This window comes from Anticarsia gemmatalis, chromosome 3 (assembly GCF_050436995.1).
Source record: "Anticarsia gemmatalis isolate Benzon Research Colony breed Stoneville strain chromosome 3, ilAntGemm2 primary, whole genome shotgun sequence".
Lineage (NCBI taxonomy): Eukaryota > Metazoa > Arthropoda > Insecta > Lepidoptera > Erebidae > Anticarsia > Anticarsia gemmatalis.
This window is the reverse complement of record NC_134747.1, coordinates 11,278,925-11,306,823: the sequence shown is the minus strand read 5'-3', so window position 1 is coordinate 11,306,823 and position 27,899 is coordinate 11,278,925. Positions and strand designations below refer to the sequence as shown.

At 33.1% G+C, this 27,899-nt stretch overlaps 1 protein-coding gene across 1 annotated transcript; it reads left to right on the top strand.

Moving 5' to 3' along the window:
* Positions 1-30: 30 nt before the first annotated feature.
* Positions 31-27,745, top strand: LOC142987656 (carbohydrate sulfotransferase 11). Its single transcript, XM_076136560.1, has 4 exons — positions 31-550; positions 1,420-1,677; positions 6,245-6,449; positions 23,729-27,745. Exons 1-4 carry the CDS (start codon positions 290-292, stop codon positions 23,956-23,958), a joined length of 954 nt encoding a protein of 317 aa, XP_075992675.1. The 5' UTR covers positions 31-289; the 3' UTR covers positions 23,959-27,745.
* Positions 27,746-27,899: the final 154 nt, after the last annotated feature.

Below are 27,899 nucleotides of genomic sequence, written 5' to 3'. Positions count from 1 at the left end.
TGGTTCGTTTACAGTTCAGTTTCATTCAGTGTTGCTGTCAACGTGCGGTGTGTAGAACGTGTCCGATGCACTTAGTCGCAATGCTGTAATTAACATCGAAACAAAAATAATCTACACAAAATTTGCACAATTAAAGTCATTACCATTACTTAAAGTGAATTAGATTTTATGATTAAATTCAGTGCTTAGCTACTTTCTAACATTGCGATGCGTACAGTCGCGTGTCCTACATTAAAAACATAGTTTGCCGATTTTCGAAAGAAAGTTTGTTTTGGTTCTGTGATATGAAATGTGGAAAATGGGTGTTTTAAAGGTGGAATTAGTGTTTATTTTGAACTTGTTTCTGGTCAGTGGAGATGTGTATAACAACGACGTAAGTGAGCATTCTTTGGAGTTGACCCAGTCCTTAAACTTGGCAAGACAGGAGCTGATTCAGGAAACATGTAGACGTTTCCCGCCAAGGTTTGGTCTTGACGATCTCCCTCGGAGTCAATTGGAACACATCTTGATAGACGAGGAACGAAAATTGCTGTATTGCTATGTGCCAAAGGTTAGTTTCCAAGGCAAACCGGATTGTCGACGAATTTATAAATTAACATTTAGAAACTAATTGTCGTTACTCACATATTATTAATCAATGCCGAGTGTTTACGAGCAAATTTGACATTGAATTTCCCAATTATTCCATAAATGTACTAATACTGTTTATAAAGAAGCCCAAACTTTTAAAACCGGGAAGCTAAAATTAGTCATAAAGTGGAAAAAGTTCTTTATTACTTGTCCCTGACATAATTTACCAAAAATGCCTTTTAACTTAAGTAATCTTTAGAATGCTTCCTCATTTAAATTAATTATTTCCTGAAGATGAACTTGATTTTGTAGACTGACATAATTATGAAGTAATTTTATAATTATGTAAAATTATAATATTAACCTTCAACATAACTTTACCGCTGTTATTATACATTTGTTAGATTCTATCTACTTACCTGGGTATTTAACAGATTAATGTATGTATAAAGCACCTATTTGCTATTTTTTAATATTCTTAACTTTTGTCCTCTTTAAAAAGTGAAAATGATGAACATTTAGTGGTAATAAAAAAGACTGGCTACGTTTGCTAAATTTAATATAATCTATGGAGTAGATATGTAATAAATAAGTCTTTAATGCGTGCATGATTTATTTGATATTGGTCAATCAATGTTCATTACAATCTCATTGTAACAATTTGTGTTTATTGCCAATTATTTTATTGAAATGGCATTATGGTATATTTCATGGCTTCTTTATTATAATAGACATATTTATGACAATGAACTCAAGACTGTAGTATGTTTCATTGCTTTTATTATATCTGTATGTAAGATTACAACATTCCATTTTCAAAAAGTTAGTAAATCTTTTTTTTTTATCCAGGTGGCGTGCACAAACTGGAAAAGAGTCCTAATGATCCTGGCTGGAAAATGGAACAACACAGATGTCTTGTCTATACCAGGAAATTTGGCCCATGCTCCTGGAATGTTCCGGAATTTAAGTGCAGTGAGCCGGCCAGAAAGAGATTTTATGTTGGAAAATTATCACAAGATGATTATTGTTAGAAACCCTTTCGAAAGACTGCTGTCTGCATATAGAAATAAATTGGAAGGAGAAACACCTAGTGCCAAGTATTTCCAGGTAAGTTCATTTTTTTTACAGGACGAATACTAAAAACTAATTTAAATAAAAAATTAGTAATAACTAATAAGCTCAGTTCTAGTGCATTTGGTAACATAATATAATTTTCTGAAATCAGCCTTTGGAATATAAGTTATGTCAATATTTATCAATTAAATGAAATATTATACTAAAAAAACTGATTCAACTGATACCATTATATAGATTAATTAGTAATCTGTGTCTTTAGTTCAAGGCCAATTCTTATGTTTTGACTTACTGAACTGATGACTTATTATATTTATCACTTGCCTCAAAATTGCTGTTTATCAGTATCAATATAATGTGTACAAAACTCACTTTTTTCATGACCTAGTAAAGGAATAAGCAAAGAAATAAATTTGAATCCATCACTCTTACCAAGTGCATTATCTTACATCTATAACTTCTAAGCTTTTGCGTTGCCTGTTTAATATGGAATAAAATACGGGAATAAATGCGAACACGCATTATACCTTGAAATGTTTTGTTATCATACATTGTTATCAACTTACAGCAAATCTAAGCTCTTATTCACTCACAACTTAACTTCTCTCATTCACTGACAAGAATGTTTTGAATACAAGATTTTAAACCTCTTTTGACGCCAATACTTACTGGCAATATGTTATATCTGGTGCAACAACAAAATATTTCGAGAGCACAATGCATATAAGTGCAATTAATTTACTTTCCACAGTAAAGTGTCTAAACACTAATGAGCACAAAGTAACTGTTCACACTTTCACTCCTTTACGTGTTGTGAACATAAAAATGATCAAGACCACTGTACTAAGCTTAGTACAAACTCACCATACTTCCCTAGATACGTACTTATTTTTGTGCTGCTTGGTAATGTTTTACTACCTAGTAACTCAGAATTTGGTACACTACATAAGATACTTAACTACTACCTAAGTCATTAATGTGCGTTTTAACCATTAGTCGCAAATTTCCGAGATTACATACCTATTCAATGATTTGCATCTTGTTCCTCATAACTGAATTGCAATATAATACCTATCTATTTAACATTTTTCGTCACCCATAATAAATGTTTCACAAATGGCACCAATTCGAATTCATTGTTAAAGCTCTTTATGTTCCACAAATATTCGCAATAAAAAAAAAGTTTAAAAAGGATTAGTTTACCATTAAGCTGAACACGATATAACATAATATTATCTTAGCGCAAGAAATAACATGGAAATACATATGTAGGTACCTATGTATTAGGTGTATTCTTAGTGCAACAATTTGTAATAAACATCTAATCTGTTGTATATCCGCACTCCTTGTAAATAGTTCTAACAGATAGCCGGTAAAGTAATTAGGTAATTACATGTGATCAAGCCGTTAATGAGATCAAAAGTCAACAGTTAGTGTCGGATGCGATAAATTGTTCTGCAAATTGATAACGCCCCGTCCGTTTCAAAAATAATTCAATTATGGTTCGCATAAGTAATTGTAAACATAATTACCTATTATTGATAGGAAAATTGGTTGGGCAAAGTACTATCAAGTAGCTATTCACCGGGACTTAGTCCGCATGTAAAGTTTCCTCCAATTAAAAAGTATCCATGTTTTTAGGTGCGCTAGTGCGTAGTACTTGCAGGAAAGAGCATCTAACGAAACTCTCTTCAACCATACATCCAAGATAACTTTGGTAGGTACGTACCTAATTAAGAAATAACTGAATTATATTTTTGAGATTTTTTCTGTCTAGCCGTAAAACCATTTAAAATAATTTAAAGACAAGTTCCTCGTCATAATTTTGAATAGACAAAACTAATCTCTTGATTGAAATGTACCTACCCAAATATTCCATTCACCTTGGATATTTTTTCTTTCGTTCATAATTATTATGGACTTCAAAACGATTTAGTAGTCGTCAGAACTCGTTGACTTTTGACAGTAGCTATTATAGTTGATGAAATTTAAAACCGTTTTTAAACTAAGATAAGTTGATTGTGAATCTGTGGCATAGGAACTTTTGCGAGATCTAATACTAAACACATGAAAATGAACATGTTCAAACTTTATACTTTCGATTGCTGGACATTTTGGCACAGGTTACCGCCTGGTCGCAACCTGTTCCTAATTTCTTCTGTAGTTAACTTTTTATGTATGGGTGTTTCCCTCTTTAATTTTTGATTGTTCCTAAATTACTAAACTGGTTAACAGTCTAAACATATTTTTTATGTACAGTGGGGAATATTGTTGTTGGTACTTGGTTTTACTTAGCAATTAAATACTCATTTATTTATAGCCTGTAATGTCATACATTTGAAGATATAGTTTGCTGAGTTCAAGGTTCTTGTAGCAATAATATGAGTAAAATACATAGATAAAGCGCTTTACAAACATACATACCTAGGTAATAGAATAATATATAAATATAAGACCATATATCTACATCAAAACAATTGCTGACCTATTATTACAGTTATTCTTAAAAAATCCTTAAAATTATTTGACTTAGAATAACGAATAATGTGGCTATCGTCAGGCACCGTTTATTTAAACGTTCATCCATTATTCAATCTGATCTAACTTAAATTGATTGACAATTGACGAACCAAATATACACATAATCATTATCTAAGCGCATTTCTCTTCAAAGATATTAAACATCCCGTAGCAGACTAACCAAGTGACTAGCTAAAACTAGTTACCTACTAAACATTCCTAGTAACCCGCCACCTGTTCATTCCTTACCAATCGGTAGTGGAAATCAATCAACTTCAGTCACAATAGGATTGTGGACAGGTGCGGCTGGAAGCAGTATTTCTATCACACCTGTCTATCGCAGTATTTTCATTTTCTGTTATCCAGTAATTATGGGCAATGCGCTGTATGACTTTCGTATACCAGTTCTGTCCAAGGTATTTTGTAGAGTACTGGTCATGAAGTTGAAGACTAACCCTTTTATTCATAAACACATTAAAATTTAACCCATTAATGTCCCACTGCTGGGCAAGGGTCTCCTCCCGTAATGAGGGGGGTTAGGCCTTGAGTCCACCACGCTGGCCAAGTGCGGGTTGGGGACTTTGCATGCCCTCAATAAATGTATTAAACAAATTTTTGCAAGGTTTCCTCACGATGTATTCCTTCACCGTTGGAGCATGTGATAATTATTTCTAATACACACATAACTTCGAAAAGTCATTGGTGTGTTGCCTCGGGTTCGAACCTGCGACCACTTGCGTGGGAGGTGCCAACTTATACCACATAAACACGTTATAAACCTATTTTATTTAAAAAACTACCTACTAAAATATCTTTTCTCTTTTTCATTTCGCTAAGGAGTGAAAGAAACAAAACTCTTTATAGGCCTTTTATAACTTTATTTTTATGAATAAGAGGGAAAAAGTATAGACGCCTTATTTATAAATGTGTTTTTTTCTTTTTCAGTAGCTTCTTAATCAAAATAAATTAGTCAAATCAAAGTAAACGTCTATGGATTTTATGTATGAGAATCAGAGGACAATATAATGCTTAGAACTAGTCGTAATGTCTTAAATATATTTTGTTAGTCTATTATAGGAAAAAATATGTGGGGAATCCCTCCGTCGTTCTATAAAAGTTATGTTACTTTGACCTTTCGATGGTGTGTCATGTGCTATATTAAGTAAAAACCACTTTATATAATCCATTCATGTGAAATTCTTCTGATATTGCCCAAAACTAAAGTTTTGAAGTACCTTGGAAATAACAATATTTAGAATTTCACGACTTATGGATAAACAACGGATAACCCATCTAATAAATAAAGCAATAGCAGATGGACAGAGATGTCTATCAATATTCCACTTTTTAAGCTAACCAGAACTTAACCTTACAAAAGGTTGTAAAACCGGGAATAAGTGATGCATTGTTTGGTCTATTATACATGATGGTAATTGTTCATACATTGTGTCAGTTACGCGAATGGTTAACTTATCCAAAGACTTGGTTATTTAGTAAGAGCAACAAAAAAGCGTGCGCATTAAGGGCATTGGAGAGTACAGAACAATTGGCAACAGGCAGTGTTCTTAGCAACTGTGTGCGAAACGTAATAATTACAGCAATTATGGTCATTCACCGTAACGGTCCATAGGCGTGGACCATGTGTGCTGTTCTAATGTTTTGATAGCTTTGATTAGTAGATGTAAGGTTTTAGGGTCATGCCTGACTGCCATTTATAATAAACAGCAGTTAAAAATTATCTTTGCTGCTGTTCATAACAACGATAACTTCCTGCTATTTGATTTGATGCTTCTCTCTGTATCTCTGTATTCATGTATCACACAATGGTTATTTTATTCAAACAGAAAGATCAAGCAGTTAGTCAGGCCTAAATCTTATAAAAATAAAACGTGTAAAATTTTGTGTTCATACAAAATTACGATCCAATTAGATCGCCTGTCAAAGGCACCAGAGACTAACTAACCACAAACTAATTTCATAAACCTCTCCATTATTTGCTCTATTCTTTACGATTTTAATAATAAATAAAAGTTAATGTGTTATGCCTAATCTGTGATGATAACCAAGTTCATCTTTCCAGGACCGCGTAGGACGCCGTATAATCAAGGTGTACCGAGAAAATCCATCAAACGAATCTCTGGAGTACGGCAATGACGTGACCTTCAAGGAGTTCGCGTTGTTCCTCACGAACAAATCTGAAGAGTTAGCAGACGTAGTGAACAACGAACATTGGGCGCCTATCACCAATCTGTGCCATCCATGCCTCATCAAGTATACTTTAGTTGGTAAGTTTGATTTTAGTATCTTTATGAATAATAAATTTAACCCATTAAAGTCCTACTGCTGGGCAAGGGTCTCCTCCCATAATGAGGGAGGGGTTAGGCCTTGAGTCCACCACACTGGTCAATTGCGGATTCGGGACTTTGCATATTTCAAGAACTGTTCTAAAGAACTCTCAGGCATGACAGGTTGCATCACGATGTTTTCCTTCACCGTTGGAACAAGTGATAATTATTTCTAATACACACATAACTTCGAAAAGTCATTGGTGTGTTGTCTCGGGTTCGAACCTGTCACCACTTGCGAGGGAGGTACTAACTTATACCACTCGGCTATCACTGCTTGATATCTTTATTCATGGTAAAAACTCGGTTACTGGGTAAATCTATCTCTAACCATAAGCCCTATGGTAATTAGCTGAGGTTGCCAGGTCGCCATGCCCATTATTGGCGGCAGCCCGTGAAACGGGTTACTAAATTGTGCAAGATGATAGTTTCATAAAACCTATGACAATAATTTTAACGTGCGGTTGTTAACAGCAACATTTATTCATTCGTGTTGATGGAATTCTACACCCCAGACATGAAATGTCAAATCATTTCTGGCTATTCAGTATTTATTAGTATCAAGTGTCTGCAAGTGTAGTTGCGTCTGCTAAATCAAGTCGACAATGGAAAATTGTGTTGCAGCTGGTGAATCATACTTGCATCTTCGAAATTTCAAAGAGATATTTGTGTTGATTTCTTTTACCTAAATGTAGGCCGCGTTTCTTTTCACTTGATAAGTTCGTGTAACTGTTTTTTACTACCAATATTATGTAGAAGTTACATTTTAATCGCTAGATATGCATGCGTTTCTTCAGAATCTTACTATAAAACAGAAAATTCCGAACAAAACATGTTTTGAATCATCTTTTTGCAGCGACAAAAAACTTGCGGCACAAAAATCAGAGTCACGAGGTCGTTTTAACAACGTCACTTTGTGTTTTTTGTAACAAAACATGGCACTTTATGTGGTCCACACAAATTGCTAGGCTTGGGTGATATTTTGGCCCAAATGGGACGTCACGGTTTGGATCCTCTCGTTGTTTTGGGTTGCATCTGCGGGTGCGATCCATACATGTCAAGCCCTATTAATTGCCTTTGGCTGTAAAATGTTGTTTATTATATTTGTCTCGAATGTTTATGAAATACTTAAACGATAATGTTATTATGTAGAACGATTTTTTTGTTCTCCACTATAAATTGACATTAATATACTCTTAAAGAATCATTTACGGTTTTAAGAGTCAAGAGTAAAATAACTGCTGTTGCTATGCAGATTTGGTAGGCACCAAAAAGATGTAGTAAGCCTCTAATCATAGTTTTTGAACGACTGTTCTGCCTTGGGATTTCCACCAAATGTGCCTAGACAACACGAAATTTGTGCGTCAGTGTAATTTGAGTTATTACATATTATTATTGCTAAGTGCATTTAAATTGCGATAGACGCAGCACGTGCATATTGACCTTAATTTACTATTTGATTGTTATCAACTGTTTGATTAATGCCTTTTTAGTATTAGTGACAATTATGGAGGGAATCTAGGAAATAATTGTATGGCGTGGCAACATGTCGAAATGGACTGTATGGGCCGAATTTTTCAATATAGTCGAGATTTCATCATTATTTTATACTTGAACACGTATACAATACACGTATTATTAAAGTACAGTTATTCTACTTGCTAGGCTAGTTGCCAAAACCGATATATCGCTCTATTAAGAACCATATTCCAGTTGAAACAAACTTCTTATCATCTAAAACAGTCTCACCTTTAGAATACCTGAGTCATAATCCAAGAATAAATGTATTTTAATCAATGAACGTATTGTAATTTGAAAGCTATCAAACTTCGATTGAATAAAATGTGTATAAATTTGTTGAATTTCCAAATAAAATGCTTATTACTCATTCGAAACTATCGCAGACAGAATGAATTATGACGACTTCCGCGCATTATTAGTTTATACTGAATTCGCAAATGTATGCAAGAGTTTACACGCGTATACGTTTCTATTTTTTTAATACGAAATGTCTCAATTTTGGAAAGACATGTTTTCGTTATCTTTTATTTGTCATAAATTCAACTTTATAAAATAAAAATGTTATAACTAATAGGTTTTTGCTTACAACGGTTTCGGAGAAAAAAATGGCATTCCATTATGCTATGCCATATTCTAACCTTAAATTCTCAGTTGCGCTTAAGACCCGTTACATTATAATGTGTACATATCGCAAGAGTTTATAATCGTTAATTCCATTATGACCAGTAAAACTTTTCTTGATACACCATAAGTACTAAAACTGAGATTTAAACATTATATTAGACACTCATTGATTCCAACGAAAATATAATTTTGTAATTTCGTAAAGAATTGCTTATTTTACTGGTCGTCAGCGTCCCTATTTGTTAAGTTACTATTGCATATGCGAAATTCTATATATGAGCCAGGATGTTCATCAAAGTGCGTGCCGTCAGTGGCGTGGCTCGCGGCGGATGTCGGCGACCTCAACCGTCTGACGGACACGTGGGACGAACATTCATCTAATTGTATAATTGTTACAGCTGGCTACATAATAATATAAATGCAACTATGTACCTCAACCGTCTGACGGACACGTGGGACGAACATTCATCTAATTGTATAATTGTTACAGCTGGCTACATAATAATATAAATGCAACTATGTACCGGTTGTTTCGTAAATAGTGTTTTTTGTTTTGTGATGGTCATATAGGATTGTCGGGTCCAGGCTGATCATTTCCTGGACATTTCTGGGGCCACGAACAGAATCAGAGTTTGGGTCTCCGGTCCGAGACTACAGTAAGTAGGACCAAAAGACGTCATAGTATCGTAGCCTTGTAAAACGTGTAAAAACTAGTATTTTTAATTCCGGGGCAGCAAAGTTAAATATTGGACACGGGACAACACACAAAATTCCAGGACAATCCCGAAAATCCCGGCCACCTGGCAACCCTAGGGTGATAACATATTATTCGTAGTTGGATTCTCTGTCTAAAATCCTTCTTTCCCACGTTGCGATCTGCCTATAAGATCCCAAATTAATAAGTAAGTAACGTTAACTTTTTGTGATAAGAAAAACATATCTATAGTAAATATTCCATTAGTTTGGACCTTGATACGTTAAAAGATATGATTTATTACAAGCCCTATCTCATCCATCATCTTGGGATATTAAAGATGTTGCGAAAGAGATATGAGCTCGTATGTTGCAATAGATTCTGTGGTCCCTTCTACAATCACAGCTATGTGCTGTGATAAAAACGAGCGCTTAAACTGTCCGAAGTCTGATTGATTCTATATCTTATCAATGAATTTACTGACAACAAATAGTTACAAGCACAAATGCTGTCATATAATTTCCAAAAATGAGTAAATTAAGGTCGCCATTGACAGATTTTATCAACCGCTGCAGTGCATACATTTTTAGTAGATCTCGTGTCGTAATTTTGAGTAGTGTATTACGACAATTTTTTTTATATTATTTATCTATTACTTAATAAAATTATTATATTAGCACTTTCTCAATAAAAAACCTGTAGTATTAAATTTCAAATCATATGTATCGAGCAAGTAGATATTCCTACAACTCGTTTGCTCAAGTGACAAGTAATTGTGTCAGTAAGTTAACTCACTCCGACTTCCTAGTACAAACCAGATACCTACTAATATGTATTGCCCATTGACCACTCCGACCGGTATTCAAGAAGGACAAATTAACAAACATCTAATCAATATTTACATTGGTATTTCCCGGGGATTTTGAAATTGTTATTTTTACTTGTAAAGTGACATGTGCGTAATGAGAAGAAATAATATTTATATCTCAGTATTTTTTTTCGTTTCTAACCTGACCTGACCCCTAGGTTTTTACGTCTTTTATCAACATTATTTTGGTATTTCTTTTATTAACTACGGTAGTGTTACTTTTCAACTATTTACTGGACTTTTAATAATTAAAAAACCTAATTTTATTATTTGGTTGCGAGACAATATCCAGAAGTGAATATTGTTGCTATTCCCCTGATCTTACATTACTAAGAGGTAGTTAAAACTTGTACTACATGACTACACTAAAAGAAAATTAGAACGTATGTGCCAATTTTGCATCCAGCCAGCGCGGCGGCGGCAGAAATATGTTATCTGTCGTTTTCTTTGACGTTTCAACGGGTTATTTTTACCCACCACACGTCAAGTCACTTTGGATATTATTAGGAAATAACACCGAGTAATCACTACTTTGTGAAGTACTAAACGTTGTTCTAACTTCTTAAGCAAACAGGACGTTATCATCGTAAATAACACTATTGGATTTCGAAGTTGTTTCAAAGTAACTGCGTCAATATTTACTTATGATTGAAGTTTGGCCTTTGGTTAGTAAAATAATTGTACATTCTATCCAGTGTCTTTAGAAGATAATTTCATTTGCTTAGTCAAGATAAAATTAAAAGTTATGATTGTAGTCATAACAATGACATAACAAATTGATTGATATTGAAGCTTTGGTTTTTTATGATCAAAACGATATTGTTTTGTTTTTTATAATACGACTAATCCAGGCAGTTTCGGCAGAAGATAAAGACCCTCGTACCAAGTAATTCTATGACGCACTACGAATGCTTCATTTGTTCATTTGATTATTGATATATATGCTTAGAAGGAAATTGTACTAGCAAGTGAGTTTGGAGATCCCCATATTCTAGGTCAAGGTTTAGCGTTATCTTTTACGTATGTGACTATTCCATTGTGTCATTAATATTAGGATCTTATGCTATTCGGTGTCCGCTTACGCAACTCACTTCTGTGAATTAAGATTTATGTTTCTAACCTTGCGGTCATAAAAATTGTTGCTAATGACGACTGTTACTAAGATAGCTCTCGTGTCAATTGCTTGTGATGTTTTATTATTTATACTTGCTTAAGTTTGTCCCAATGTGTGATAGGAGCTTTATCCAAGCTCTAATGACTTTTTCTATGAATATTGAGTACCCCTATGCGTTGATATCCAAGAAGTCTTCTACGAGTATGCCAATATTGTTTCAGAAGGTTACGAGTTTAGTCTATAATAAGGCAAAATTTCTAATGCCCTGGTACCAAATTGTTATAGTGTTTTCCTTTGACCTATTTCTCTTGAGAATAGAATCAGATGTAAGGCATAGTTTTGTTGATTGAATGAGATGTGTGCCTGTGCAAAATTATTGCGGGTTCAGATTCTTTGACCTCTAATTTGGCCATTACAATTTCGCCGATATTTATCGGCCGTTACTGCTTGATTGATATAGTATAGTAAGTTACTTGATCTTCCGTGCTCAATTCGGGTTTCGCAAATAGTTTTTTAACCTTTTTCTATTTTAATTTCACTCTAGAGAGCCTGATATGTTAAGTTTACCTACATATTATTAAGCTTTTTTTTGCATATTATCATGATTATATACCTTACCAAGTCTTTGCCATGTAAAAGAATCTGTGTTATTTAGAACGGATCTTGTGGTCTTGAAAGCTGTTGATTTATATGAACGGATTTCCTCGTGGCTTTCCTCAACCGTTTAGGCTGAACATAGTTGTTCTAATTTTTAAATTTGCTAAAAGATTTTGAGATAACAACTTCACAACTTTTCCTCATAGATGTGTCACGTTCGAAATACACGAACAGATATGCTTTATACGGTACTAAGCATTTTCTATATTTTTCCCTTTAGTATCCAAACTATCTTATTAGTTTCCGAGGTTTTTATGACCAGTTTTAGAAGTTATGTGTTAATAATTATTTACATATTTTTTACGCTTCATCAATTGAATTGAATTTTTGCCTTTTGGGTTTATCAAGGGCAACGTAATACGTTGCCCTTGATAAACCCAAAAGGCAAAAATTCATTGAAATTAATACCAACATCACTGATAGTTTAAACATCACTGTCGCATAAAGCAAAGTCATCTACAGCCATAAAGATGATGTCACATAGCCTGTTAAACTTATTACTACTGTTCAAGAAGATTGTAAATTATAAAAGTAGGAAGCGTTGGAAATAAATCATTCGTTAGTGTCTTTCTAGAATATAAATAGTTAACTGCTATTAAGTTTTTATTGTTTATGGCCTTATTTATTTACCTGAAGCTTTCCGTTCTTGAAGAGGAGTAAGAAAATGCAATGATATAATGGAAAATGCAACGCTGATGTTTAAAGTTATTTTTCATCTTGATACATACTGATACATACATGTGTAATATCTAATGTAAGTTTTGTACGGTTATTGATTTGATGCTTAATTCTTTTAAGCTTTAGGTACTTGTTTCTGTGGTTCTTTCGAGATACATAGGCATTCGCTATCTCATGCTAGTAGTCTACAGCTATGAAGAGATCAATAACTATAGATAAAAGATAGAAGAAAAATGTGTGTGCGTGTAGCTTAAGTGGTGTTTAAAGCGTCCTTGAAAGAGTATCTTGCGCAGCCATCCTTCTATCTTCCAGCCGAATCTACTATTTAATACATTGAAGATCTTTAATGTAATAGTAGGAGGTATAAAATAAAACTTATAACTGGAGTCGCTTACTACTTTTTTGACCAAAAATATAGCGGTTTTGAATAGTGTAGAAAATGCAACGATATTTACGCCGTTAAAATTACGCTACGTTACATCATACCAAATACCAACTCGCGTGTGATGTGATTGGTTCGAACATATCGTATGAGACATCACACGTTTCAAACTTGTATTGAGTCAAACTTGCCCATTTTACTTTACAATCGTATATTTCACCAGTAAGTAGTTGATATACCAATATCCGAATATATCAGGTAAAGAGAATGTTTACGGAAATAATTGCAGTACTAAACCATCAGCATTTTATTATTAGCCTTTCTTGGCACTATTCTATGACTTTTTGTAGGACTTTTCTATCTAAAAAGATATTAATTTATGAGAATATGTTTATGAACAGTGAAGTCTATGTAAATTATGTACATAATTCTGCCACTAGAATAGGAAATAGTAGGTACGTATGTGTTGTGATACATCTTGATTGATAGGCAACACAGAGGCGCAGAGTAATTGCTATCGCGATTTCGTGTTTGCGGTCTACGCACGCAGCTGTTCACTAGTTTTTGCTATCCTATGTGAGAAAAACAAAACGTTTTTACGTAATAGTTCAAAATCGTCTGTATTTTTCCGCAGAAATGTTGTACAAAAAATAATCAAAGAGGAGTTTATTTAAGTCTGATGCGTGTACTTGTGATTGTGTATTCACATGTTATGCTAATATTAATATTAAAATGTTATAAATACCGTTTACTTACATATTTGTTCGTAAAGATGCGTAGGTACCTACTTATGATTGGACGACCCCCAATGGCAATTATTACTATGACAGCCCGTATGTGACGTCGCTCATAGTCAAATTAGGGACAATTTTGTAATGATTGCAAAAATATTTAAAAATATGTAAATAGTTTAATCAAATCAATTGTCGACTATTATCGAAACTATTGATATGAACTTATATTAGGTACCTACCTACTTTAATTTATATGTCAAAAGTTCGCAAAACTTAACATTTCCCATTCAATCCATCTGCGAACCAGCTCAAATACCAGACAGCAGATTAATATCCTACGTCGTTAAGTTACTTTTTTTGAAGTGATTGACGTCAATTGCTTACAGGTTTTCGTTACTCAAAGTTGTTTAGTATCAAAAAATTGTAGCTATTTTTAAACGAGTCGTTATAATTTGCAAATGCTTGATCTGTCCGGGTCAGAGCCCATTCGTCCCCTAAAATTCGTCCCCTAGTATAAAAGTTGTAGATTCGGCCCCTACATAGGTGCCCATTGGTCTCCTGGTAGGGGACCAATTAATATTTTAATAAAAAATATTATTTTTAAGGTACCCATTCGTCCCCTCTAATATATATACAATATAAGTTAAAGATTCGGCACCTATTCAGGTGCCTATTGGTCCCCTGAGATAAAATTAGCTATATTTTACATAAGAAACGGTTAACATAATACACTTGTGAACAGTTTTTTAACGGAATTAATTTAATAAATCATAACAGATCATTGAAAACTAGTTACAATTTATTAGATTTAAGTTATTACGATTTTGCATGTAGTTGGTTAATATACAAAAAAAATATATGTTGATTTATCTAGTCTTCAATAATTACTGTGATTTTAGTATTTTTTTTTGTACTGTTATAATTTTTTTTGTTATAAGCTATTATGATTTTGCATGTATGTAGTTGGTAAATATACAAAAAAATAAGAAGTAATTATTTACTGTTGATATGTGTTCTATTTTTTTCTGCATATTTTATATTTAATGTTGATTTATATGATGGTCAATCAAGACTGATTTTTGTAAAAGAGTTGTATTTTGTTAGTTTCTAGGACATTGTGATTTTGTATGTGTTAATCTTATTTGAAATAAACATGATATCTACCGAAATACTATATTTTTTATTATAGCCTTTTCTGCGCGACTGCACCAGGACTACCAAGCTGCAGTATACACTTATACATGTACTTTATTAGAAGAATGAATAAAAATAAATATTCTTCAGGAGACGAATGGGCCCCTCAAAAGTTCCAGGGGACGAGTGGGCACAGGGTGCGAATCTTAGGGGACGAATGGGCTCTGACCCGTCCGCCATTATTACAGACTAAAAAGAAGTGTAACCTATAATTTGAATACATAAAAGAGTCCGTACATTATTAATAACAAAACCAAATTACGTTTTTAGTGCCATTAATATTACGAATTGCTCAGTCAAAAATTTTAAGCAGAAAACAATTCTGGTCTAAAAAATAGTTCATTATAATCACGTTCCTACATTTGTTTTTCGATCTGATTCAATTAATAGGCAATTTATTACTTTTTTCCTCATTTAACAAAAATATCGGTACTTGCTAAATTCTAATTATTTCATAATCGTATTATGTTCGTTTTATACTGATTAGAAAGCATAATTGGATATTTTTGGTGATTATTATTCAAACAAATACCGAAATAGATTAATTGGCCTTAATACTTTTAAATTAAAATACCGATGCCGCATTAAAAAAGCTAACTGTTTTCATACCATTACGTAGCAGCGTAGATACGTCAGTTTCTTCCACGATACTTTTCTAAACTCTACAAGTAGGTCTTACCTACCTTTAACCCGTTACTGGTCTACTATTAGTCAATAGTGTCCTGAAAGAGGGAAGGGTTAGGGCTTGGGTCCACCACGCTGGCTAAGTGCTGGTTGGGGACTATCTAATATTAATTATTTCTTCTAAGAGTCGAAGAGTCATAGAATCGAATTAATTTACGTAAAAATGTTCTACTATATAAGAGACCTTTACATGGCCATGAATAATATCAAAATAATTTTGACAATGAATCACTAAATCGTATCATTCGTATCTACAGTGAAGGCTGACCTACGAACGCGTTCGTTCACACTGGCCCATTGTAAGCCATTAGGTTCAAAGCATTCCCAACAATAGACCTTAATCTTTTGACGTGATTTACCGCTGTCCTTATCAAGAATCTGTTGGATGTTAATTAAATAAGTTTAATGTATTTCACACTTATTCAATGTGGCTCTGCAAAGATATCCTAGATTAGCTAATGGAATGGGAACTACAATAATGCTATCCCATAGATATCAAGATTCAGATTTTTGTCTGCCATCGAGATGATACAAAACTAAGCTAAGAAGTAAAATAGTTGAACTTAGATTAAGTTCTAGAATAAAATCGAGATGATTTTTCAGCTGCTGATATTTTAAGTTTCCTACTTTTAAAATGTACATTTGTGCGTATCAATTTGACCCGATTGCGTCAAAGCATCTGATATCGTCTTGTCTGTTGTGACTATTTTTAATGTTTTGTTTTTACTACAGGCGTATAATTCTGGAAGATAATTCATTCATAAGATACCTATATCACTAATAAAAAGCGATATAATTATAACGTTGAATAACTGACCGATTAGGTATTCAGCAACATTAGGATAAATAAGCCAGAGCACAATTATGATTTAGCATGTATCCGAAAGCACTATGCGTTTTCCGGATAGGTTATTAAGTATAAAAATTAATTGCATTTAGTAATTACCAAAACAATTTCCGCTTTCTATTTGAATTTTTCAAGACTGTTGTTTCAGGAACCTTCACATTGGTTTACTTATTTTTAATTGTTTATTTTTTCATTTTTTATACCCATTAATGCCCAATTGCTGGGCAAGGGGTCTCTTCCCGCGTGGGGGAGGGTCTTTTCCCAAATACTAATTTATTCATCTTTCTTAATATTTTTTTCTAAATAACGACTAAAGTATGTGAGGCAACATTCATCTCGTCTCCTAAAAATAGATAAAAAGGTACACCAACAAGAATTTGGTTATTTTTGCTTCGTATTTTAGTTTGTGTTCTGAGAATTTTGTATGTTTATTGTTCTATTATGTCCGTTGTTCCAACAAACTATTAGCAGCTTGGGCATTCGAAACTTTTGTGGCATTAAAAAGCAACGACATATTCTCAGTACCATAATAAATTTACCGCATATATTATGCATATTAAACAGTTAGCTAAAAATTTTATGTTAGATGTTACAGACAGACCTCAGTTTCTGCCATAAGTTTCTGTGAATTATTTTTACATAACGATTTTCACTAGTCACAAGCCTATTCAATAGTTTTACTAGCAATACTATTCAAAAATAATACTATTACAGTACAATTATAGTGAGCAGTTGAATGTGGTCAATATGGTCATGTAAATAAAGTATGTATAGGGATTTCAAAAACCTTATTTATCTAGCTATCTTTGCTGCCGACTCTACAATCTACTTCGTTGCTAAAGATAGTGTGCGTAACGTACTTATAGCGGAACTCGGTTTCAATATAATAACTGTATGTATCGTGTGTTATGTGCGAGTATCAGCTACGCAATATGTTGTTTTCATTTACTTTGTAACTGTTGGCCAGTTAGCTACTGCTTCCTCCTTCGTTGAGACCTTAGATTGACCTGAAACAATCTGTTTCTTTCAAAGGGGTCACGATCATTCTAAACGAATTAAAACATTACTTGTCACTCCATTGAGATGTTTCATTTTTTAGGCCTTAGCTTATGCTTAGTTTACTGTTAAAATGTGTAGAGGAGATCTGTAGAAATTCAAGTTTTAGTTTGTGGGGTCGCAACTCTTGTCCCCCGGTCCCGATCCCTATTTCCAAGATAGCGGCCTGCTGACAAGGATGGCGTGTCTTTCTATTAGACAATGTTCATATGGTATCAAACGCTACTAATTCGCGGATAGCAGATAGGAACAAACCGTTCGTACCATCTTCTGCAAAATATCACACTGTCTGCATCTTTGTTTTTTCGTAACATATAATAAAATATCAGTTACATAAATTAAATCCTATCAACACATAACTTATAATCTTATTCAGCTGATCAAGTATTTCAAATCATAAAAAGTCTAAAGCATTACTGTTTTTATTTCTATGGCTTTTTTGTTTTGCCGGCCTGCTTTGCCGATTGCGTCATAGCATAATCTATTCGCATCAAATGAATTTTAAAAAGCCTTCCTCGGGTTCCGCAGTTCAATGATCTTGAAATAAATAATATATTGTTCGTGAAAACAGGAACTGCGTCAGAATTTGATGAATGTGAAAAAAATTTTAATGTTAATGATTTTTGTTTGTTGAGTATGCGGAATCCGAGTGCATTCTTTTAAACAATTGCTTATTAAAATTTTACGCGAGCTCAAGTGTGACTATTTATCATGTTAATCGAAAAACTTACTTTACTTCTAACCTAGATAAAATTGTTTCACAAAAATTTATAACTGTTTGTTTGTTGAGCATTAACACAAGTTATACAAGCAAAGGTTAGAATATAGAGAAAATATAAAAAATAGTTTTTGCAGAACAACTTGATAATGAGTTAAGATTGAATTATAATGATAATTAATATAGGTAGATCATATTAAGATGGAGCGATGATAGTAATTAATGTACCTAGGTATTAATTTTATTTTATTTTCTATCTTAATTTATTATTCTATTGTATTTTAATATCTCCATTTTCTCATTTTCATTAAGCCTGTTGCTATTCCTAATATTATAAATGCACTCACTTGTACGGATGATTGTATTTGTTTATGTTTGTTACTCTTTTACGAAGGAACTACTCGACGGATTTGGATAAAACTTGATACACAGGTAGTTTATATTCTGGATTAACACACATGGAAACGTTTCCACGATAATGTTGTAGACGCTCGAACCACAAAATAAAACCAGCATATTTTTTTTTATTATAATGCCATAAAACTGAACTAAATTGCTTGCCGATATTATTTATAATCAAAGTTTTTATTTGTTTGTGATCATGGCCAAATTTAATTTACGGCTCCGGTTCGGAACTTCTTATATCCAAAGAGTTGCTTCTCACAGTGCTTGGATACAAACTTGAATGGTTTTTTGCTGTACATAAGAAACCATTTATTATAAACATGTTTGGCACTCACAAAAACATTCGTGTGTAATCGGCAAGTAATTTGTTACTATCAAATGCATAGTTTTGATAATATGTTGGTGTTTAACTCTATCTATGAATTGTTTTGATGTAATTTACATGCACAGACTACAGTGCTTTATTTCTACTTTATAAAAAACTAGCTGACCCGCGCAACTTCGCTTGCGTGACATAAAAGAGAATAGGTCATAATTTCCCCCGTTTTTGTAACATTTTTAACTGGTACTCTGCTCCTATTGGTCGTAGCGTGATGATATATAGCCTATAACCTTCTTTGATAAATGGGCTATCTAACACAATTTTTTTTTGAAATCCAACCTAAAGTTCCTGAGATTAGCGCGTTCAAACAAACAAACTCTTCAGCTTTATAATATTAGTATAGATTAGTATAGATGACATTAGGGATCATATTACCAAACTTTAGGCAGCATATTTCTTGACAAAAAATTGTTAGATATGTTTGTCTTATATTGGGAGTTTGAGGCCGTGTAAGTTAGTCATAACTTTCAATATATTAAAGAGAATAACATTTACATACATAATAAGGATGCGTAAGGCACACGGTTTACTGATTTTATTGAAAATATCGAGCCTTGTCGTGATTCGGCTTTTTCTAAAAGCAATTATAGTTTCCGCCATTAGTGTTCGTTTGGCCGATTAACATATTTCTTTATTTATATCTCGAAATTAGTTCTATTTATAGAAAACTGTGAAATTAATATTAGACCTTTAGAATTTTGAGTTTTTTTGCACCACCTACTGGTTGCGTGATTAACAAATAATGTTAGTATTATCGAATTACTTACAAAATCTTTTGTAGATATAAAACGTATTTTATTGCAGGTTTTGGCTTACCGCTCTAAGGTGGATATGGACTTTATCCTCGGATTAATGAGCATATTTTTATGTATATTAAGATGAATAATATTTTTTGCGCCTGTTATGCTCCTATTGTGTCGGAACACGGTCCCGTCGTAATTAAGGGTATAGACAGGCACAATAACCTGAGTGTTGTTTACATACTTGATAACAGATACTTCTGTCCAGTTGGTCATTCGACCAATCATGTCTAAATATCGGCCAGAAAGGCATTATTTCTCGGCAGATAGTTGAACTGTAAAAAAAAATGTCAAAATTCATTGTTAAACTAACCAATGCTCATTCAACTGGTGAAATCTTCCATAAATATTTAAGTATATGTGACGTAGCTTTCTAACATACCGCTCGTGACGAGCAGTCGTAGACGGCACCGTAATAACTGTCGCCTTGAACTACGGCCTTATGATACACGAGCGTCATTGACGTCTAACTAATGCATTTGTATGTCCAAACATTATTTTAAGGTTTAAAAATACTTGCGATTACTTGTGATTGCGTTAAAGTTTCTAATCATATAGCTAACGTCGTCTTGTTAGTAAAGTACAACTTAATGACGTCATTACATGATAGCTATAATAGTGCCACCGGAATGACTTTTGACACTTCTGACTTTGATATTTTTCGAAGTTGTGACTGTATGTATTAGAAATTATTATCACTTTTTCCAACGGTGGAGGAAAACATCGTGATGCAACCTTACGTACCTGAGAGTTCTTGAAGGTAAGCAAAGTACCCTCGAGGTCCCCTCCCTCACTACGGGAGGAGACCCTTGCTCAACAGTGGAACATAATGGTGGGCTTAATTGATTATACTACAACGAATTTTCCCAATAGGACCATGTGTTTTTGAAATAAGCATGCCAAAATGTCGATTAATTTATTTGTTAGTTGGTTAGAATTTCCGTAATACATATTTTTTTACCGAAAATGAGTAGGGAAGCGTTTTCGTTAAACCTATACGACCGAATGTAGATAGAGATAATATGACAAAAATATATTTCAAACAAGTAAAACTGCCTGGTATAAATATATCGTTATAGTAAGTAGGGCGATTATTTTTGACGACAGTATCGCGTGACTGATTCTAGGAAGAATTTAGACAAGCAACTCTAACAAGTATTTCTAGAATTATTATAGAAAAGGATGGGCATATGTTTCGACTTGAGGTAGATAAGGACAGATAAAATGCTAGAACGAAGACTAAGAGGAAGTGCCCAGATGTATTATTCCTTAGGTTTGAATTCTTCCTAAGCTGACGACGGTCGTGCATATACATACAAACACTGCATTTTATGGGAGACGAGACTCGAGAGAGTACGAATGAGGGGAAACCTTACTAATGCCAGGTTTATAGAATATATTTAATTATTACAATAGATAAACTACCGTTAAATGTACCTGAGAAACCGGGGGTAAGAAGCACAGATTAGTTTTTAATGTTTTGCCACTTCCAATCAAGTTTGAAACTATATGTGAATGAAAAAGACAAAACATAGAATAGTTTCTTAGTTTATGAGCCTGTTATTAATTAAATTGTGTGTTTTAATTGTTAATTATTTTTAACCGTGGCAATTTTTATTTTGCTCTCATTAAATTTAATTAATGTATTTCATAAATTTTGTAGATTAATGCAATTGTTTGAACAACGTTGATATAAAAATAAACAATTTTGTAATAATTTGGCGAATGTGACAGTCATTAAGACCAAATAATACAATGACACGATTGTCTCAAGCTGTGTCTACAAGAATGTGTAACAGTGAATTAATTAGTGTGTTTTATCAGTTGCGTATGTTCTTTTTGATATAAGAGCCTATTCATGTTGTAGTGCAAGATAAGTGAGGTCAAGTTGAGACTGAAGTGATAACTTTCGGTTTTTTGTAATTTTTCGTAACCCACCGTTTACGACTTAAATGAAATCTTTGAATAAAGGATACCTACCTATTCTTTTGAAACAAGACGACTGTGATCATGTTTTGACAAAAGACCTCAATAAAAACGATTTTAAATCCACGTGTCTTGAACACATAATATTATATAGGAGTCAGCCTGTGACCACGGTCGATGTAATTTGATCGAAACGTCGAATAAACAAATAAGATATTCCGCAACCTTTAATTTATAATCGCGTTTAAGACCAACAAATAAGGTATTCCGATCTTTAATTTTCAACCGCGTTTAAGACCTCAATAAACCAAAATCAGATCATTAACCTAAAAATGGTGTTTCCCTTTGCTACTGTTTTTAGTTAGTGCTAATTAGTATCATGTCATAATAATATTTTTATTACTAGGCAAAAAAAATATCTTTCAAGATCTCTAAATTCATTTGCTAATAACTTCCCGAGTTCTCCGAATCACTAACGCTCATTTTAACTAAAATTCTGCTAAAACAGTTTGTTAGTCTAATTCAAGTTTCTAAGAAACTGTATTGTAAATGTGCGGCTTTATTGTAACGGTTTAAAAGCAGACACTTTCGGGCCACATTATCTAGTAAGTGTATCGTTTCACGCTTTAAACTGGACCGAAACTGTAGCTATCAGATTGAAAGAATCTTAAGAAAAGAAACATTTGAGCAGCGTCTTTGTTCTGTATTTTGATACGCGTTGATATCGTGAAATAGATTTAATCAACAAATTATCAGCCTCGAAATAACTACCATTATTAAGTTACGACAATTTTGTTTAATGAAGATTCGGATGAAGCTCACCACCAATTCTCTCTATTTTGTCCTATTTTTCGTCCCTTTCTATACCTAAAAGCCTTTGACTAAAAGCCTTGCCCTTCCCTCGTTCGGTAGTAGACCTACGCCAAGCAGTAGAAGAGTCATGGGACTAAAAAAATACTGCAAAATATCATAAACGGTATTTTAAGCTTAGCTTAGCTCAGATTTAAAAATAGCAATTTTATGAACCTCTTCTCGAAACCGCTGCTGAGCCATCTGCTATCTTTTTGCAGTAGGTAATCTACGTCAACGTAACGGCTAGCTGTTAAACTAATGGTCAGCAAACGCCATTAACGTTACAGAAGTATATTCGCCATAAATTGTGTAAGCCGTTACTCGATTTAATATATAAAGAAGTTTATACAGCACTGATGACATAACGGTCTGAAGAAGCTGGCTATCGAGATTAACGAATGATGAATATATGACAACATGGCAGCCCCAATAAAACATAATACCTTCTTATGAGTGAGTAACGAGTAAGAACTTTTACTTTCGCCTAATTTGAAGGAAGTAGGTACTCTGTGGAAGTATTTTATACCAAATTCATTACATGAAACGCAAAATGGGGGACGAAATGGTACAATATAGATTTAACCTACCTATTACTAACGTGGAAGTAGAATATAAAATACGTTACATGGTTATATTTTTCCTTTTAAGAATCACTTGTTTTTTCTAAACAAAAAAATTATGATTGCGATTAGTCGATTCTTGGACAATGAAAAAAACTGGAACAAGCCAGTTAACCCGTTCAATTAATGTCTATTTAACACTGGTGTTTGAAATTGAACCAATATGTAATTCAGTTATGTGTCATTGTGTAGGGCGTGGGCATAGCTTGATTGATAAAAAGTTTTATGACTCTGATTCATATTATAGTAGTAGTCAGTCCTTATTGTTTTCAAGTGACTTACTATAAAATAATGCGATATCGTAAACATTTTGATGACTATCTAATTACAACTTTATATGATTCATATTTCTTCAAGCGATTCCTTTTAAACATTATTTTTCGTCAACAAAACAAAGAAAATCTAGCTATTGGTTTATTTTTTCAAATATAGGTATGCTAACAAATCTTTATCTTACTTCCAGGTAAATACGAGACCCTGCTAGACGATTCTCTTCTAGCGTTAAACACGATCAACGCCCACAACGTGGAGTTTCCACGACTGGCTCACACGGGAGGAACAGCAGAAAAACTACACACATACTTCTCCCAACTAGACCTGCCATTAATCAGGCGGCTTTACAAACTATACAAGCACGATTACAGAATATTCAACTACGATTTAGACAACATCGTTGGATTCGACCTAGGGTAAGATGTTTTAGCGTACCATCTGCTATTTTCACTACATAGGTTATTCCTATTGCGTCTTCAAGTTACTGTTTGACTGTCAGAATTTTTCTAAGTGATTCTGATTCACCGAGATTATGGTTGTGAAAACAGTCTAAAGAACAAAGAGAATCAATTATATACATAAATACACACATCCAAGAAATCCAGTTAGTTGTTCAATGAATAGCCTGACCTTTTAATAAACGAGAATGTACCTACTAGCCAGCCAGCTGAAATAACTCTGTATTAAATTTTGATGCTACGGCTACGAATCTTTAAGCAAGGTAAAGCACCCAGATTTGTAAAAAGGTCGGGCTGTTAGTTATACAGCTAATTCAACTATTAGTAAACATAGGCTATTTGCTGTAATTACCTATCATAATATTAATTTAAAGTTACATAATTCCATAATACTGTTTGGTCGCCAACCGTACTTAACAGGAGATTGTGTTCATTGCCGAAATAGCATATTATTATTAGTAGATTGCAATAATATATGTAAAGTTCTTGCGATTCAAATGCTTATCGTTTGTGCGTCATTAACTGGGATTTTCAGATTTGATATTAAGCTTCAAATATTTTATGTATTTACACACGTGAGTATTTGTGAAATTTAGAACTTTATATGGTTTTATACATTCATAGATAAATAGATAATTTGGTAATTCCCTCACGCTTTAGTACATAATTATATGTGATGGTTCGATATTATAATAAGTATTGATATTATTTATAGATATTTTGTTTAATATTATTGTAGTTTTGTGTATAAGTAGGTAGCAAATAGTTTATATCATAAGATCTGAACAAATTACAAAATGTGGTTGTCTTTGTAATATGTGTCACGGATGTAAAGATAGGAGCGTTATCTTTAGTTATCGGAATCAATGAATAATCAATTGTAACCAAGAAGTGAGTTACGTTTAGTTTTATTGAAATGTTCTATGAATTACGATCAACACTATAATTTGTGACGGTAACACACGTAAATATGTCACCGAGTTAAACAACCCTTAGTGTAGCCAATTTTTGTGTTGAAGTTATTCTGCAATTGTATGTCTCGTTTGACGTTTAAAATCAATGCCGTCGCCTGACAGTTTCGATGTAGTCGCAGCCTGTATGATACATTGCAATAACTAACAAATAAAGACGGTTTTCTACTCAAGTTGAATGGCTATTAGCTTTATTTTCATTAAGATACCTTAACTACAACCAACATTAAAATAAACAAGTCTACAATAAAGCAACTGAATAATTAATGTATAAATGTTTGCTTCAATTCGGGAAGCGCCGATAGGATAGATAGTCAAGTGTGGGTCAACGAACTCTTTCACAATGCTCACTCGTACAAGCGTTTATTAGTACAATAAGTAAGTCAATTCACTGAATATTTTCACTTTACGAGCACACTCTGTATAGTCTGTTTGTACTTTTGATAGACTTTTATGCAACGCAAACCAAACCAGAAGGATCTTCAAGACATTTTTATCAATAATATTTTTGCACAGTGACATAGAAAAATCATAATATATGGATTTAAGGCCATAACGATTCTTCCATTAATCTTAGCTTCCTTGTGCTAAAGGGTCACAACGTCTTACTATAGATTTGGTTCGTTTTGTATGTTGTAAGTAGTCATGCCAAACTTATCCAAAAATTGTTTTATTTTTTGTGGTCTAGATCACTCTGGTTCACGTCATTTACTCTGAAATACCTGTAATGTACAGTTTTTAAAACTTGATTCTTATTTAATAAGAATATTGTATCAACTGTCAAACAATTAATTTAATCTTTCTGGTGATTTCATTCTAGTTTGAATGGTTGCTATTTTGTTATTGTAGTGACGTTGCAATTTTCTTCACGATAATTAAGTCAATACTTTTAAAGGCTCACATGAAAGATAAAGCTGCCTCATCTGTGCCTATTTATAAACCCAGTAATTTTAATAAGTTTATTTAGAGTAATATTATAAGAAGTAGACAGTCATACCTATACTTTTAATAATTAACGATATCATAACATTTTAATCCGACATTCGATAGCTGATGATAATTTGAGCAATAAAGAATATTGATAAATTAATCCTGTGTACATGAATTGATAAACTGATAACAAATGAGGATGCATTGTATTACAGTAATCACCTTCGGACCATTAATTTATTATTACGTTATAGCCTTGAAACTGTGCAATGAGCGTATAATTTTGAGATAAATCATAGGGAGAGAACGCCGTAGAAAGACATACCTACACAGACATCCGTGATGTCTTGTAAAAAGATCGGGTGTGTAGTACTCGTAACTAGTGGTCCTGTATGACAAGATGTATGAATGTGAATGAAACAAGCAAAGTTTGTAAGGAACTTACCAAGTGACGTTTTCTGGTCTTTGCCTTTGGGAAAAAGGCGTGATTTGTCATTGTATGTAAATCATACCTATTACCTATTAGCATTTTATGATAGTGTCTTTGTCATGTACGATCTATTTAGTGTTCTGAGGTTTTCCCGAGACGAAAATAATTCCTACGCTATTGAAGTTTCTGAACTCGGCTGTTACAAATAAATAATTTTACTAGTTTAATCAAATCCATCAGCGTTTTTAATTAAATCGCTATATTACTAATATTATCTAACTATTTCGGTATATTTTAATCAAATCAACCTAACTTTCAAAATAGCTATTTTTAATAATTAATTTTATCATGCATTCATTAGGTAACGGGAGTACAACATTATTAATAATAATAGCTAATTAATAATAATATATAGTTTAATAACATTCCATAATATTCCAAAGCTCCCTGTGATAGCAGTAGCTAAATAACGTTATAACTGATAACGATAATGTCGTAATTATTTTTTGATAAATATTATAATCAGGTTTATCAAACTTTCGAATATTAATTGATAATTATATTTAGTTTCCATAGAGATAGTTGGTGTTGTTTTAAGATCAAAAATGTAAATATTATGTTCCGATATAATGTTCTAGAATATACATATGTATCTCTAGTATTTTACATCAATGGTATAGACAGTGGCGTAGCTATATGGCTACACAGTGCGGCTCATCGGGGCCCCCTAGCCTTTATCAACAAACTATTATTTTTATATTTTATGGTCTTCTAGTTTAGGTGCAAGGGGCCTTAGTTTATTTCTTGCACGAGGCCTCAGACTACGTAGCTACTCTACTAAGTACGAGTATTCTGTTTTCTAAATCTTTGAGCTATAACAACAATATAAACGGGACTTGTACGTGACATAAAAGATTGGGCTAAAATGTCAAAAATAAAAAAGCAAGGAATTCTCTTCTTCAACGCATTTAAATTTCGTTTGATAACTCAGTAGAGCCTTGACATGCACGATCTATTAAGATTATATTTAATAATTCGATTTTAAAAATAAAGTAGCTTTATTAAACAGGCTACCGTCAGCTCCATAGTCCTGTGGGTGATGTTATAAATTCTGAGTTTTGTATACCTCAGCCAGCCGCGAACCTTGCACAACAAGGTTCTCTACTAAGTTGTTGGATTATAGTTTTAATTTCTTTCTCTCGCTCCAAAAGTGTTAAACGGAATGCATAATACTGTACCTATATCCTTGTTTTTTATAAGCATTATATAACTAATGGTTGTTTAATAATAGTACTGTACAATAATGTAATATTTTGAAGATGCATTTATGTACATACCTTTAGTATAACTAATATAATATTTATGGTGCCTTTATGCTAGTGCCTTTGATCTGAATTGTAATATAATATATTTGTGTGTGATTCTATGTTTTGTTTGATTCATACTTTATACACTATAGTAAAACATTTCCAGAAATTAAAATCGTAACGTTTTGTAGGTAATCAGCACCCGATCCAATTGCTCCCATAGAGATTGAGTAGCAGATAAGACTTCAAGACTTCTTATTGTTAT